Genomic DNA, 16,808 nt, shown 5'->3' with positions numbered 1-16,808 from the left:
GGGAGCATCAACAATGGACAGTGCCGAGGTGGAAGCAACACAAGGGAGGTGCAGGGAGGAGGGTAAGAGCAGCAAGAACAGGAGGTGTGGGGCTCACCTATCTCCTCGTGCCTCAAAAATGAATGTGCCCTTGTGTACCATTGGGCGAAAATGCACCATATATAAATCTTCCAAAAAAAGAAAGCAACAAGAAAAAAGTGCGAGGTAGGTGGGTGGGAACAGCACCACAAGGAACAGCACGAAGATGGTGAGGTTACAAGCAATGCAAGGGTGGGGTGGCATATGGACCGCAGATATGCACTGTTTGAGAGTGCATATTCAAAATAAAAAAAAAACGTACCCGCAGGAGCCGACGGCCACAGACATGTTTGTTAGGTCCATGCTTCACAGTAGGTGCCAACACCAGAAGCACCTGGACTCGGGCCCTTGTCATGCACAGTTTTCTTATCAATAATTTTATTGCAAATGTTGCAGTGATAATATTAAAATGCCATAGGAAACGTCATCAATGATATAATATGTGGAGTAATTAGGGTGCGAGTTACATTTACTTGAAATAACCAACTATAATTGCTGAATTTTTATGGTTTTGTATGAGTAAATTCAAAACCTAACTATAACGTTGCTGTAACTTCAGTTATTTCAGTGAATTTCTATGTTTTTTTAACGTAAAGTAATTTTAATCACTACACATTATTTCAACCCCTGCCCCGCACAACCTGGCCTGTGGCCAGGTCCTGCAGCCGAGTCCTTATAACCACCCAACCCCTAGCCACGCACGGCCTTTGGCCATTCACAGTGGAGGTTGGCCACAGGGCCCGTCTCTGTGAGTGGATGTGTGAGTGTCTGAGTGGGCCTCAAAGTGGGTGTGTGAGTCTGTGAGTGGGTCTGAGTTGGTGCATGAGTGTCTGAGTGGGCACATGAGTCTCTTAGTGCATGTATGAGTGAATGAATTAGTGTATGAATGAGTCACTGAATGTCTTTTGACAATTATTTTGCATATCCTCAAATATTCTTGAATATTTGAGGATATTTGAGTATATTGAGTATGGTGAAGAACAATCATTTTAACCCATAATTTGACCCTAAAACACCCTTATATCATACCCGTGGGGTCAGGGTCTCCGATAATCGGCAAATTTTCGCTATATATTTGCAAAAGATCCGCGGCCCTAGATATACAAATCAATTTTTCCCTTTAATATCTCCATAGCTACTGAACGGATTTCCACCAATTCAGCAAAAGCGTGATTTGCATACCGAAAGCTAGCTGTCTGCTAAATGTGGTGTAATTCCGTCCGGCGGTTTGGGCTGTAGTAGAGTCTAACTCTACTGGGAATTAACTTGGGAAACCCAACATTTTTTGATACCCCTTTTTCTAAGCCCCCGCTTGATGGATCACCCCAAAACTTTCCATGCACAACAAGAATCACCAGACCACAGTTTGGGGAAAAACTTGTGAAGATTCTGTCAAATGGTGTCAAAGATATAGGCATATATGTATCTACACACACACATTTATGCACACACACACACACACACACATATATATATATATATATATATATATATACACACACTTATATACACACGTGTGTGTATATACTCACATATACACACGTGTGTATATATACACACATATATACACATGAGTGTGTATATATACATATATATACACACACGTATATATACACACATATACACACACGTGTATATACACACATATATACACACACGTGTATATATACACACATATACACACACACGTGTATATATACACACATATACACACACGTGTATATATACACACATATACACACACGTGTATATATACACATGTGTGTATATATACACACACATATACACACGTGTGTATATACACACACACATATACACACGTGTGTATATATACACACACATATATACACACACATATATACACACGTGTGTATATATACACACACATATATAAACACACATATACACACACACCTATATACACACGCACATATATATTTATATATATGGAAAATGTCACTTACCCAGTGTACATCTGTTCGTGGCCTGAGACGCTGCAGATTCACATGCTGTGCATTATCCTGCCATCTAGTGTTGGGCTCGGAGTGTTACAAGTTGTTTTTCTTCGAAGAAGTCTTTTCGAGTCACGAGACCGAGGGACTCCTCCCTTTCGGCTCCATTGCGCATGGGCGTCGACTCCATCTTAAGATTGTTTTCCCCGCTGGGGGTGAGGTAGGAGTTGAGAGTATACTAGATGTGCCCATGCAATGGAGTAGGTGTGTATGTACATAATGTATATTAAAATAATATTTATTTACAAATTTACAAATCTTAATCAACTAACAACGGCTACAGGCTCCCGGGGAGGCGGGAGGGCGCATGTGAATCTGCAGCGTCTCATGCCACAAACAGATGTACACTGTGTAAGTGACATTTTCCGTTCGGTGGCATGTGTAGCTGCAGATACACATGCTGTGCATAGACTACTAAGCAGTAACCTCCTCTAAAAAGCGTTGGGTTAGCCCGTAGGAGTGGAAGTTGTTTGAAATAATGTCCTTAATACAGCCTGTCCTACTTTGGCTTGTTGTGTTGTTAACACATCTACACAGTAATGTTTTGTGAATGTATGATGCGTAGACCAGGTGGCTGCCCTACAAATTTCAGTCATAGGTATATTCCCCAGAAAGGCCATTGTGGCGCCTTTTTTCCTAGTGGAATACGCTTTTGGTGTAATAGGTAGATCTCTTTTTGCTTTGATATAACAAGTTTGAATACATTTAACTATCCATCTAGCAATGCCTTGTTTGGATATAGGATTACCGGCATGAGGTTTTTGAAAGGCTACAAACAATTGTTTTGTTTTACGAAATTGTTTTGTCCTGTCAATGTAATACATTAGTGCTCTCTTTATGTCTAATGTATGTAAGGCTCTTTCGGCTACTGAGTCTGGTTGTGGAAAGAAGACTGGGAGTTCCACTGTTTGGTTTAGGTGGAACGGCGATATGACTTTTGGTAAGATTTGTACGTAGAACCACTTTATGTTTATGTATTTGTATAAAGGGTTCTTGTATAGTAAATGCTTGTATCTCACTTACTCTTCTAAGTGATGTGATAGCTATTAGAAAGGCTACCTTCCAAGTTAAGTATTGCATCTCATAAGAGTGCATGGGTTCGAATGGTGGTCCCATGAGTCGTGTTAATACTATATTAAGGTTCCACGAAGGTACTGGTGGTTTTCTTGGGGGTATGATTCTTTTTAGTCCCTCCATAAATGCTTTGATGACTGGGATTCTAAAAAAGCGATGTTGAATGTGTAATCTGCAGATAGGCAGATATTGCAGTGAGATGTATTTTAATTGAAGAGAATGCTAGCTTAGACTTCTGTAAGTGTAATAAGTAGCCTACAATGTCTTTTGTGGAAGCATGCAGTGGTTGAATTTTATTAGTGTGGCAGTAGTAAACAAATCTTTTCCATTTGTTTGCGTATCAATGTCTTGTAGTGGGTTTTCTAGTTTGTTTAATGACCTCCATACATTCTTGTGTAAGGTCTAAATGTCAAAATTCTAAGATCTCAGGAGCCAGATTGGTAGATTGAGCGATGCTGGATTCGGGTGTCTGATCTGTTGTTTGTGTTGCGTTAACAGATCTGGCCTGTTCGGTAATTTGATGTAAGGTTCTACTGATAAATCTAGCAGTGTTGTGTACCACGGTTGGCGAGCCCAGGTTGGTGCTATAAGTATCAGTTTGATTTTGTTTTGACTTAGTTTGTTTACCAGATAAGGAATGATTGGGAGAGGGGGAAAAGCGTAAGCAAATATCCCTGACCAACAGATCCACATTGCCCTTGGACTGAGGGTGTGGGTACCTGGACGCAAAGTTTTGGCATTTTGCGTTTTCTTTTGTTGCGAATAGGTCTATTTTTGGCATTCCCCAGCGTAGAAAGTAATCTTGTAGGATCTGGGGATGAATTTCCCATTCGTGTGTTTGTTGGTGATCTCGACTGAGATTGTCGGCCAACTGGTTCTGTATGCCTGGGATGTATTGTGCTATTAGGCGAATGTGATTGTGAATTGCCCAATGCCAAATTTTCTGTGCTAAGAGACACAGTTGTGACGAGTGTGTCCCTCCTTGTTTGTTGAGGTAATACATTGTTGTCATGTTGTCGGTTTTGACAAGAATGTGTTTGTGTCTTATTATAGGTTGAAATGCTTTCAACGCTAGAAACACTGCCAGTAGTTCTAAGTGATGTATGTGAAACAGTCTCTGCTGACTGTCCCATTGTCCTTGGATGCTGTGTTGGTTGAGGTGTGCTCCCCACCCTATCATGGAGGCATCTGTATTTATTACGTATTGAGGCACTGGGTCTTGGAAAGGACACCCTTGGTTTAAATTTATATTGTTCCACCATTGAAGCAAGTTGTATGTTTGGCGGTCTATCAACACTAGATCTAGAAGTTGACCCTGTGCCTGTGACCATTGTGATGCTAGGCACTGTTGTAAGGGCCGCATGTGCAATCTTGCGTTTGGGACAATGGCTATGCATGAGGACATCATGCCTAGTAGTTTCATCACCATCTTGACTTGTATTGAAAATGTCACTTACCCAGTGTACATCTGTTCGTGGCATCAGTCGCAGTAGATTCGCATGTTTTGCAATAGCTCGCCATCTGGTGTTGGGCCGGAGTGTTACAAGTTGTTTTTCTTCGAAGAAGTCTTTCGAGTCACGGGACCGAGTGACTCCTCCTTTTGTCTCCATTGCGCATGGGCGTCGACTCCATCCTCGATTGTTTTTCCCCGCAGAGGGTGAGGTAGGAGTTGAATTGTAGTAATAGTGCCCATGCAATGGAGTGACTAAGTATGCACTTATTTAAGGTTGAGATGATACATATATAAATAATTGAAGGTAACTTCCAAACTGCTACAGGCTCCCGGGGAGGCGGGTGGGCACATGCGAATCTACTGCGACTGATGCCACGAACAGATGTACACTGGGTAAGTGACATTTTCAGTTCGATGGCATCTGTCGCTGTAGATACGCATGTTCTGCAATAGACTAGTAAGCAGTTATTTCCCCAAAAGCGGTGGATCAGCCTGTAGGAGTGGAAGTAGTCTGAAATAATGTCCTTAATACAGCTTGACCTACTGTGGCTTGTTGTGCGGATAACACGTCTACACAGTAGTGCTTGGTGAATGTGTGAGGCGTAGACCATGTGGCTGCCTTACATATTTCTTGCATTGGGATGTTTCCTAGAAAGGCCATGGTAGCACCTTTCTTTCTGGTTGAGTGTGCCCTTGGTGTAATGGGCAGCTGTCGTTTAGCTTTAAGGTAGCAGATTTGGATGCATTTAACTATCCATCTGGCTATACCTTGTTTTGAAATTGGGTTTCCTGCATGAGGTTTTTGAAATGCAATAAAGAGTTGTTTAGTCTTTCTGATGTTCTTTGTTCTGTCAATGTAATACATTAATGCTCTTTTGACATCTAATGTATGTAGTGCCCTTTCAGCTACGGTATCTGGCTGTGGAAAGAACACCGGAAGTTCCACTGTTTGATTTAGATGGAACGGTGAAATAACCTTTGGCAAAAATTTAGGATTGGTCCTTAGGACGACTTTATTTTTGTGTAGTTGTATAAAAGGTTCCTGTATAGTAAACGCCTGAATCTCGCTTACTCTTCTCAGGGAAGTAATGGCGATGAGAAATGCCACCTTCCAGGTTAGGAACTGTATGTCGCATGAGTGCATGGGTTCAAAAGGTGGACCCATAAGTCTAGTTAGGACAACATTTAGGTTCCATGAAGGAACAGGTAGTGTTCTTGGTGGTATAATTCTCCTAAGGCCCTCCATGAATGCTTTAATGACTGGTATTTTATATAGGGAAGTTGAATAGGTAGTCTGCAGGTATGCAGATATTGCTGCAAGGTGAATCTTAATGGAAGAGAAAGCTAGGTTAGATTTTTGTAAGTGAAACAAGTAGCCCACTACATGTTCTGGAGTTGTGTGTAATGGTTGTATTTGATTAATATGGCAGTAGCAAACAAACCTCTTCCATTTACTTGCATAGCAGTGCCTGGTGGATGGCCTTCTTGCTTGTTTTATGACTTCCATACATTCTTGGGTAAGTTGTAAGTGCCCGAATTCTAGGATTTCAGGAGCCAGATTGCTAGATTCAGCGATGCTGGATCTGGGTGTCTGATCTTTTGGTTGTGCTGTGTCAACAGATCTGGCCTGTTGGGCAATTTGATGCAGGGTACCACTGATAGGTCTAGCAGCGTTGTGTACCAGGGTTGCCTTGCCCAAGTTGGTGCTATCAATATGAGTTTGAGTTTGCTTTGACTGAGTTTGTTTACCAGGTAAGGAAGGAGAGGGAGAGGAGGAAAAGCGTAAGCAAATATCCCTGACCAGTTCATCCATAGGGCATTGCCTTGGGATTGTTTGTGTGGGTATCTGGATGCGAAGTTTTGGCATTTTGCGTTCTCCCTTGTCGCAAACAAGTCTATCTGAGGTGTTCCCCAGAGTTTGAAATAAGTGTTCAGTATTTGGGGGTGAATTTCCCATTCGTGGACCTGTTGGTGATCTCGAGAAAGATTGTGTGCGAGTTGATTTTGTATCCTTGGTATAAACTGTGCAATTAGGCGAATTTGGTTGTGAATTGCCCAATGCCAAATTTTTTGTGCTAACAGGCTTAACTGCGTGGAGTGCGTCCCTCCCTGCTTGTTTAGATAATACATTGTTGTCATGTTGTCTGTTTTGACGAGAATGTATTTGTGAACTATTATTGGTTGGAAAGCTTTTAGTGCTTGAAAAACTGCAAGAAGTTCTAGGTGATTGATATGCAGTTTTGTTTGATGTACGTTCCATTGTCCTTGTATGCTGTGTTGATCGAGGTGTGCTCCCCACCCTGTCATGGAAGCATCTGTTGTTATTACGTATTGTGGCACTGGGTCTTGGAAAGGCCGCCCCTTGTTTAAATTTATGTTGTTCCACCACAGAAGCGAGAGGTAAGTTTGGCGGTCTATTAACACCAGATCTAGAAGGTGACCCTGTGCTTGAGACCACTGTGATGCTAGGCATTGTTGTAAGGGCCTCATGTGCAGTCTTGCGTTTGGGACAATGGCTATGCATGATGACATCATGCCTAGGAGTTGTAATACCATCTTTGCTTGTATCTTTTGTGTTGGATACATGCGTTGTATGATGGTGTTGAAATTTTGAATTCTTTGTGGACTTGGAGTGGCTACTCCTTTTGATGTGTCTATTATGGCTCCCAGGTATTGTTGTACCTTGCGTGGCCGAATTTTGGATTTTGTGAAATTGACGGTGAACCCTAGTTTGAAGAGGGTTTGTATGATATGATTTGTGTGATTTGAGCACTCTATTAACGAATGGGCCTTGATTAGCCAGTCGTCTAGATATGGGAACACATGTATTTGCTGCCTTCTGATGTGTGCAGCGACTACCGCTAGACATTTGGTAAAGACTCTTGGTGCGGTTGTTAATCCGAAAGGCAGTACCTTGAATTGGTAATGTATTCCTTTGAATACAAACCTTAGGTATTTCCTGTGCGATGGGTGAATTGGTATATGGAAATAAGCATCCTTGAGGTCTAAAGTTGCCATGTAGTCGTGCAGCTTTAGCAATGGCAATACTTCTTGTAGTGTGACCATGTGGAAGTGGTCTGATTTGATGAAAGTGTTGACTACTCTGAGGTCTAGGATTGGTCTCAGTGTTTTGTCCTTCTTTGGTATCAGAAAGTACAGTGAGTAAACTCCTGTGTTTATTTGTGTGTTTGGCACTAATTCGATTGCATTCTTTTGCAATAGTGCCTGCACTTCTATCTCTAGGAGATTGGAATGGTGTGTTGTTAAATTTTGTGCTTTTGGTGGTATGTTTGGAGGGAACTGTAGAAATTCTATGCAGTAACCATGTTGGATAATTGCTAGAACCCAAGTGTCTGTAGTGATTTTCTCCCATGCTCTGTAATAATGACCTATTCGTCCCCCCACTGGTGTTGTGTGGAGGGGGTGAGTGACATGTGAGTCACTGTTTAGTAGTAGGGGTTTTGGGGCTTTGGAATCTTCCTCTATTTCTAGGGAATTGCCCTCCTCTATATTGTCCCCGAAAACCTCCTCTATACTGTCCTTGGTAACTGGACGGTGTGGCTTGTGAGGTGCTGGCTTGTGTGCTTTGACCCCGAAACCCCCCTCGAAAGGGCGTTTTACGGAATGAGCTGTAATTCCCTCTGCTCTGCGGGGAGTAGAGTGCGCCCATGGCTTTGGCAGTGTCCGTATCTTTTTTGAGTTTCTCAATCGCTGTGTCCACTTCTGGACCGAACAGTTCTTTTTCATTAAAAGGCATATTGAGAACTGCTTGTTGAATCTCTGGTTTAAATCCAGACGTTCGGAGCCATGCATGCCTTCTGATAGTTACAGATGTATTAATTGTCCGTGCAGCTGTATCTGCAGCGTCCATGGAGGAGCGGATCTGGTTGTTGGAGATGGCCTGTCCCTCCTCAACCACTTGTTTTGCCCTATTTTGGAAGTCTTTGGGCAGATGTTCAATGAGATGTTGCATCTCGTCCCAGTGGGCTCTGTCATAGCGCGCAAGTAGTGCCTGGGAGTTCGCGATGCGCCACTGGTTTGCAGCTTGTGCTGCGACTCTCTTACCAGCTGCATCAAACTTGCGGCTTTCTTTATCTGGGGGTGGTGCATCTCCAGATGTGTGAGAGTTGGCCCTTTTCCTAGCTGCTCCTACAACAACAGAGTCTGGTGGCAGCTGTGTTGTGATGAAAGCCGGGTCTGTAGGAGGCGGCTTATACTTTTTTTCCACCCTTGGTGTGATTGCCCTACTTTTGACCGGGTCCTTAAATATGTCTTTTGCGTGCCGGAGCATACCAGGGAGCATAGGCAGGCTTTGGTAGGAGCTGTGGGTGGAGGAGAGTGTGTTGAACAAGAAATCATCCTCGACCTGTTCTGAGTGGAGGCTTACGTTGTGAAATTGTGCTGCTCTAGCCACCACCTGAGAGTACGCGGTGCTGTCTTCTGGTGGAGATGGTTTTGTAGGGTATGCCTCTGGGCTGTTATCTGACACTGGGGCGTCGTATAGGTCCCATGCGTCCTGGTCTTGGTCACCCTGGCTCATGGTGGTGTGAGCTGGGGAGTGTGATGGCGTTTGTGCTGGTGAAACGTTAATCACGGGCGGAGGAGAGGGTGGTGGTGTAACTCTTTTCACCACTTTTGGTTGTGGTGCTTGTTCCGTCTGGAACTCCAACCTTCTCTTTCTCCTAATGGGGGGAAGGGTGCTTATTTTTCCTGTCCCCTGCTGAATGAAGATACGCTTTTGCGTATGGTCCGCATCAGTTGCTTGTAGCTCTTCCTCAAACCTATGCTTCTGCATTTGGGAGGTTAGCGAGTGCTCTTCTGTATAAGAGCCTGAAGCTGGGTCGCTTGCAGTTTGTTTCGGCGTCGAAACTTTGTCTGCGTGTTTTTTCGGCTCCGAGGTGACTTTTTTCCTTTTCGGGGCCGAAAGCTCTCGGCGTCGATCTGTTTCGGTGCCGCTGTCTCGGCGTCGAGCCGTGTCCACACCGGCATCTCGGTGTCGAGGCTTGTCTCCAGCACTTTCTCGGTCCCGAGAAGGCTGCGTGCCGGTGTCTCGACCGGAGTCGGACGATCTCGGCACTGTTTGGGCCTTTTTCGGTGCCGACGGTCGGTCACCGATTTTATGGGTTGAGCCATGGCCTGGTGGCAGTGGCGTCCCCTGGGCCTTGTAAATGTTTCTTTGTGTGGTTTTCGACGTCTTACTCACGGTTTGTGTATCGTCGAATCCTTCGGAGTCTGAGTCTTGGATCGAGAAGGTACCTTCCTCTTCCTGTTCCTCGAACTCCCGTCGGGCTGTCGGTGCGGACGCCATTTGAAGTCTTCTGGCTCGACGGTCTCGGAGTGTTTTTCGGGACCGGAACGCACGACAGGCCTCGCAGGTGTCTTCGCTGTGCTCAGGTGACAGGCACAGGTTGCAGACCAAGTGTTGGTCTGTGTAGGGGTATTTATTGTGGCATTTGGGGCAGAAACGGAACGGGGTCCGTTCCATCGGCGTTCTTCAGCACGCGGTCGGGCCGACCAGGCCCCGACGGAGGATCGAAAAACTACCCCGAAGGGCACCGGAGCTCTTCGATCTTCGATGCGGTGTTGAATCTAAGTATGCCGATCCCGAACGCAACAATACCGACGAAAATCTTCCGAAATTAACTATTTTTTCTGTTCCGAAACTCGGAGCGACAGGAACACGTCCGAACCCGATGGCGGAAAAAAAACAATCGAGGATGGAGTCGACGCCCATGCGCAATGGAGACAAAAGGAGGAGTCACTCGGTCCCGTGACTCGAAAGACTTCTTCGAAGAAAAACAACTTGTAACACTCCGGCCCAACACCAGATGGCGAGCTATTGCAGAACATGCGTATCTACAGCGACAGATGCCATCGAACCTTTTGTTTTGGATACATGGCCTGTATTACATTGTGAAATGCCTGTACCCTTTGCGGACTTGGAGTGGCAATCCCTTTTATTGTGTTGATTGTCGCCCCCCAGTATTGCTGTGTTTGACACGGCTGAAGGTGTGACTTTGTGTAGTTGAGTGAGAAACCTAGTTTGTGGAGGGTTTCTATGACATACTTTGTCTGTTGTGAACACCGTTCTTGCATGTTGGTTTTGATTAACCAATCGTCTAGGTACGGGAACACATATTTTTGCTGCCTTCTGATATGAGCAGCTACTACTGCCAGGCATTTTGTAAAAACTCTTGGTGCAGTTGTTATCCCGAATGGCAACACTTTGAATTGGTAATGTACCCCTTGGAATACAAACCTTAAGTACTTTCTGTGTGAGGGATGTATTGGTATATGGAAGTATGCATCCTTTAGGTCTAGTGTTGTCATGTAGTCTTGTTGTTTGAGCAGTGGGATTACGTCCTGTAATGTCACCATGTGAAAGTGATCTGATTTGATGAAGGTATTTAATGTTCTGAGATCTAATATGGGTCTTAGAGTCTTGTCCTTTTTGGGTATGAGAAAGTACAGAGAGTAAACTCCTGTTCCTTTTTGTTGAATTGGTACTAATTCTATTTCTCCCTTTTGTATCAACGCTTGGACCTCTAGTCCTAGAAGATCCATGTGTTGTTTTGACATATTGAGTGTTTTCGGTGGGACGTTTGGAGGGTATTTGAGAAATTCTATGCAATAACCATGCTGGATAATTGCTAGGACCCAAGTGTCTGTTGTTATTTCCTCCCAATGTTTGTAAAACTTGGTTAGTCTTCCCCCACAGGTGTTAGGTGTTGGGGATTTGTGACGTGGAAGTTACTGCTCGTTTTGAGGATTTTTGGGACTTTGGAACTTCCCTCTACTCTTTTGGAATTGTCCCCCTCTATATTGTCCACGAAAACTTCCCCGCTGATATTGGCTCTGATAAGTGGGCCTTGTTTGTGAGGTTGTGGGTTCTGTAGTTTGTCCTCGAAACCCCCCTCTAAACTGCATTTTGTGAAATGTGCCTCTGCTCTGTGGGGAGTAGAGTGCGCCCATGGCTTTGGCCGTATCAGTGTCTTTTTAAAGTTTTTCGATAGCAGTGTCCACCTCCGGCCCAAACAACTGCTGTCCGTTAAAAGACATATTAAGCACGGCTTGTTGTATTTCCAGCTTGAATCCTGACGTACGCAACCATGCGTGTCTCCTTATGATTACTGCTGTATTTACTGTCCTAGCAGTTGTATCTGCTGCATCCATTGCTGACCGTATCTGATTATTTGAGATACTTTGTCCTTCCTCCGCCACTTGTTGTGCCCTCTTCTGGAACTCCTTGGGTAAGTGTTCAATGAAATGTTGCATTTCGTCCCAATGAGCCCTATCATATCTTGCCAGCAGTGCCTGTGAGTTGGCAATACGCCATTGGTTGGCAGCTTGTGCTGCAACCCTTTTCCCCGCAGCGTCGAACTTGAGACTCTCCTTGTCTGGAGGTGGTGCGTCTCCTGAGGTGTGAGAGTTTGTTCTTTTGCGAGCTGCCCCTACTACCACAGAGTCTGGTGTTAATTGCTGCGTGATACATACAGGGTCTGTTAACGGTGGCTTGTACTTTTTTTTCTACTCTTGGAGTTATGGCCCTGCCCTTCACAGGCTCCTGAAACACCTGTTTGGAGTGTTTTAGCATTCCAGGTAGCATAGGTAAGCTTTGGTATTGGCTATGAGTCGAGGATAGTGTATTAAACAAAAAGTCATCCTCCGTCGGTTCTGCGTGCAAGGTGATGTTATGAAATGCAGCTGCTCTTGACACCACCTGTGTATAAGCTGTACTGTCCTCAGGTGGCGACGGCCTAGCTGGGTAACAGTCTGGGCTGTTATCTGACACTGGCGCATCATAAAGATCCCATGCGTCGGGATCATCCTGACTCATTCCAGTATGAGTTGGGGATTGCATCAGTGGTGGAGTGGCTACCGGTGATGTGTGCGTTGATGGTGGTGGGGATGGTGGCGGTGTTGTTTGTTTTGCCACCTTTGCCTGTGGCTGCTTGCCCTTTTCTTGAAAGGCAAGGCTTCTTTTCATCCTAATTGGGGGAAGAGTACTTATCTTCCCTGTGTCCTTTTGGATGTGGAGCCTTCTCTGAGTGTAGTCTGGCTCCATTGACTGTAGTTCTTGTCCGAACTTATGTCCTTGCATTTGGGAGGACAGTCCCTGTTCCTCTGAGTAGGAACCTGATTTCGGTTCCGAGGCTGGATGTTTCAGAATGGAAATCTTTTCGGTAGCCTTTTTCGGCTCCGACAACACCTTCTTTATTTTCGGCGTCCCGGTCTCTCGGTGCCGCCCTCTCGGTGTGGAACTTGCTCTGTCCCGCTGTCTCAGGCTCGAGTTTGCTGTGTGCCGGTATCTCGACCGGAGTCGGATGACTTCGACACATGCGTGCCCTTTTTCGGTGCCGATGGTCGGTCACCTATTTTTCGGGTTAAGCCATGGCCTGCTGGTGGTGGCGTCCCCTGGGCTTTTGTTGTCTTCTCGTGAGTTTTGTGTGTCGACGTCTTACTCACGGTTTTAGGCGTCTCTTCAGGATCGAGCTCCTCCGAGTCAGAGTCCTGGATGGAGAAGGTTTCTTCTTCCTCCTCCAAGCGTCTTTGTACTGTCGGCGCCGACGCCATTTGCAGTCTTCTTGCTCTTCGGTCTCTTAGTGTCTTCCTCGACCGAAACGCTCGACAGGCTTCACAATTATCTTCATTGTGTTCTGGAGACAAACACAAGTTACAGACCAGGTGCTGATCTGTATACGGATACTTGTTGTGGCATTTGGGGCAGAAGCGGAATGGGGTCCGTTCCATCAGCCTTGAAGAGACACGTGGTCGGGCCGACCAGGCCCCGACGGGGGATCGAAAAAAACCCAAAGGGCCACCGGAGCTCTTCAAAAGTTGGTGTCGATCTGTTGTAACTAACCTGATACCGAACGCAAACAATACCGTCGAATTTTCCGAGATTCTAACTATCTTTCCGAACCGAAACACAGAGCGAAAAGGAACACGTCCGAACCCGATGGCGGAAAAAAAAACAATCTAAGATGGAGTCGACGCCCATGCGCAATGGAGCCAAAAGGGGAGGAGTCCCTCGATCTCGTGACTCGAAAAGACTTCTTCGAAGAAAAACAACTTGTAACACTCCGAGCCCAACACTAGATGGCGGGATGTGCAAAGCATGTGTATCTGCAGCTACACATGCCATCGAACATATATATATATATATATATATATATATATATATATATACACACACACACACACACATATAGTGAAGGGTCTTAATAAAACCCAGCAAACCCCAGTTCACTTTTACAACATCTGCCCAATAATCCAGTGCACTCTGCACAGACCTGTTCACTTGTACGTGGGCTAGAAAGAGAAGAGATGGAGGGTGCGTGCATAGGAGGGCACCTCTACAAGCCCATCTCCAGTGATCTTTTACAACTGTTGTTCCCACCCCTTGGATCCTCCCACCCAGATGATGTGTATTTTGAGTAAACAGCCAATGAGAGAGTATAAGGTGTTGGGAGGAGTGCAGGTCTGTATGCACACAAACACTTGTCTGAACATCCACATGTGTTTTTATCTACGAAGCTCATCAACACACTTCTGTCCTCTTTTGGGTGTATCGCTCATTTCTCACGTAAATTGGGAATGTGAGTGGAGGGTAGGGTGTTAATCCATAGCTACATGGAAACAGCTCTAATAAACTTAAGAATGTGTGGTATCAACTGAAAAGCATTAGATCTTATCTGCATAACAGATGTAAACATGCCTGAGAAGCTATGATGGGCATTGTACTTACGTGGCAGGAGAGGGAGTGTCAGAAGGGATGGCATTAAGGAACTATCACCTGCAGGACTGGGGCTGCGGAATTTGTAAGGGGCTTACAGCTGGAGACGTGGCCTGCACGTCAGGAGTAGCAAGAGAAGCTGTAAAGCTGGAGACTTCACCTCGAGATCATGTACGTCATTATAAGGGGTGTAACTTCGGAGACCTTATCTGCAGGTCAACTTTGATAATACTTCTAGGGGTTTAAAGCTGGACATCTCACTTGCAAGCCAGGCATAAACGTACCCCAATGGGATAGTGGAATAGACACCTCTCGTGGTCATGGGTAGTAATTACAAGGGATGTACAGCTAAAAACCTTACCTGTATGTCAGGTGTGGCAGCATTTACAGGGACCAAAAAATTGGATACCTCATCTGCGAGTCAGGAATGCTCAAGGCCTCAACTGGAGGTCAGGTGTGACAGCGTTACAGGGGGGTGTAAAGCTGGATACCCCAATTTCAAGCCAGGTGTGATGTAGCTCCATGGTGGTAAAACCACAGACCTCGCCTGCAGACCACGTGGTAGTACATACACGGGTGCAAAGCTGGATAGCTCACCTGTGGGTCAAGAGCGGCAGTGCATACAGACGCATTTACAAGGGATGCAAAGCTGGATACCTCAGTTGCTAGCCAAATGTTACAATACCTTCACAGGATGTGAAATCATGGACGTCGCCTTTAAATCAGGGGTGGCAATATTTAAAGGGGTGTAAAGCCAGAGACCAGACCTGCCGGTCAGGTCTGCCATTACTTACAAGCGTGGAAAGCTGAAACCTCACCTGCTGGAGCATGACTGCTTGTTGTTGTTGCAGCAAGGCCTGAAGCTGTGGTGGCGACAGGATCTGTTGCATCTGCTGTGGTGTGATCATCTGAGGGGACATCATGGCGACGGACACGGGTACCTACGAGAGGAGAAATACTATTGGTTTGAAGAACGTGTGAACATTTAGACAAAAAGGCATTCTTCAACCGCACCACATTGGTCAGCCTGGTCCCCCAAAATTATTCTGGTGGTACCTTTTAGCTTGGTGAAATTCAAGAATAACTACGCTCTTCAAAGCAATTCATAACTATCCTAGGCAGGATCAAACCATAATGAAAATGCGGCTCATATTATATTTTGAATTATAGTAGTTGAATTTTAACAGAATAAATACAGGTCAAAATGAACGCTCTTTGATTTAGAATGATCTGAACAGAAAGAAACCGCAGCTGTTAATTTCTTTAGTACGAACTTAGGGCTACAACCAGAAGACTATCCTTTTGTGGCAAGTGTATACTGCAGTGTGATTTTTATCATTTTATGACAGCAAGCTGTCAAGGAAGGTTAGGTGCCTTACCATTTTAAGACCAGCAACTGCCAGGTCTATGCTGGCTCTTTAAGGGTTTCTAATGAGTGAAGTCCATCCTTCTGACTTCCCATTGTCAGTTCAGTAAGGTCTGGGCTGAAGATCCAGGCAGGAGTTTCATGGGAGTATTTAAATCCTTGCAAAGCAAGCTTGGTCAGTGGTATCCAGGTGCAAGCTTCTCTCCAGAGATACTCGTTTACTCCAATGTTCACACATGCTTGGCTATTCTATACAGACACACTGAAATATTCTGACTAGTGTAAGGAGTGCTTCCCAAAACAGTCTAAGCATTCACTCTTTCATCAGTGGAGTTGCTCTCGATTAAGAAATTTTGAAAAAACGTTATTTCCATGTTCAGCTCCAAGAATTGTTGCATGCACGGACTCTCTGGTTCTCAACACACAGTTCTAAGCTTGCACATAAAAGTAGTTGTAATAATAACAATGTTGTTATCTATTGCCCTCACCGAGAGCCTCTATTGTGAATGCCAGGTTCTAAGTCTGGTTATTCACTTCTGATGTAGCAACAGTGGGAAAGAAAAGTTATTTCTCAGCGTTGCTACATCATACATTAGCATGTATTTAGAACAATAAATGTTAACAGAACAAGAAAGCAGTAATATACAACTGACTGAAAAAGCATTAAAATTAATATGAATAAACACCTCTATTCAAAGAGGCTCATCTTATTGGAATAGATGGCATAACACAGCTTGTCCCACAGCAGAGTCACTGCATTGTGTTGACTAGGCAGTAGTGATGCATGAACGAGGGGGTACTCTGCCATGTGGCAGCAAGCCATATTTTCTTCAGTGGGATGCCTGCAAAAAAAGCAGCTGAAGTGGATACTGCTCTTGCAGAATGTGCCTTAACTTTTCTTGTCAGAGGTTTGCCAGCCTTGGAATGGCAAAACTGAATTGTTGCTGAGATCCACCATGCTTTTGTGGCTTTCATCACTGCAGTCCCCTGACACTCTTGATTATAGGAGACTAGCAGTTGATCAGTTTCGCTAATCTGTTTAGTACAATGGAGGGAGAACTTTGATACCGTTTGATGTCTAAAGTGTGG

General features: G+C 44.8%; 1 protein-coding gene across 3 annotated transcripts in view; it reads right to left on the bottom strand.

Moving 5' to 3' along the window:
• Positions 1 to 16,808, bottom strand: part of FOXP4 (forkhead box P4) — a 288,966-nt gene that overhangs the window by 101,441 nt on the left and 170,717 nt on the right. For all 3 annotated transcript variants that reach the window (XM_069238402.1, XM_069238400.1, XM_069238401.1), the window contains exon 4: positions 15,172 to 15,294. In XM_069238402.1, the coding sequence (XP_069094503.1) occupies positions 15,172 to 15,294 (123 nt within the window). The remainder of the gene's footprint in view (positions 1 to 15,171; positions 15,295 to 16,808) is intronic.

This window comes from Pleurodeles waltl, chromosome 6 (genome assembly GCF_031143425.1).
Source record: "Pleurodeles waltl isolate 20211129_DDA chromosome 6, aPleWal1.hap1.20221129, whole genome shotgun sequence".
NCBI classification, from domain to species: Eukaryota; Metazoa; Chordata; class Amphibia; order Caudata; family Salamandridae; genus Pleurodeles; species Pleurodeles waltl.
The sequence above is the reverse complement of the archived record's forward strand: the minus strand, read 5'-3'. Positions and strand labels throughout refer to the sequence as shown.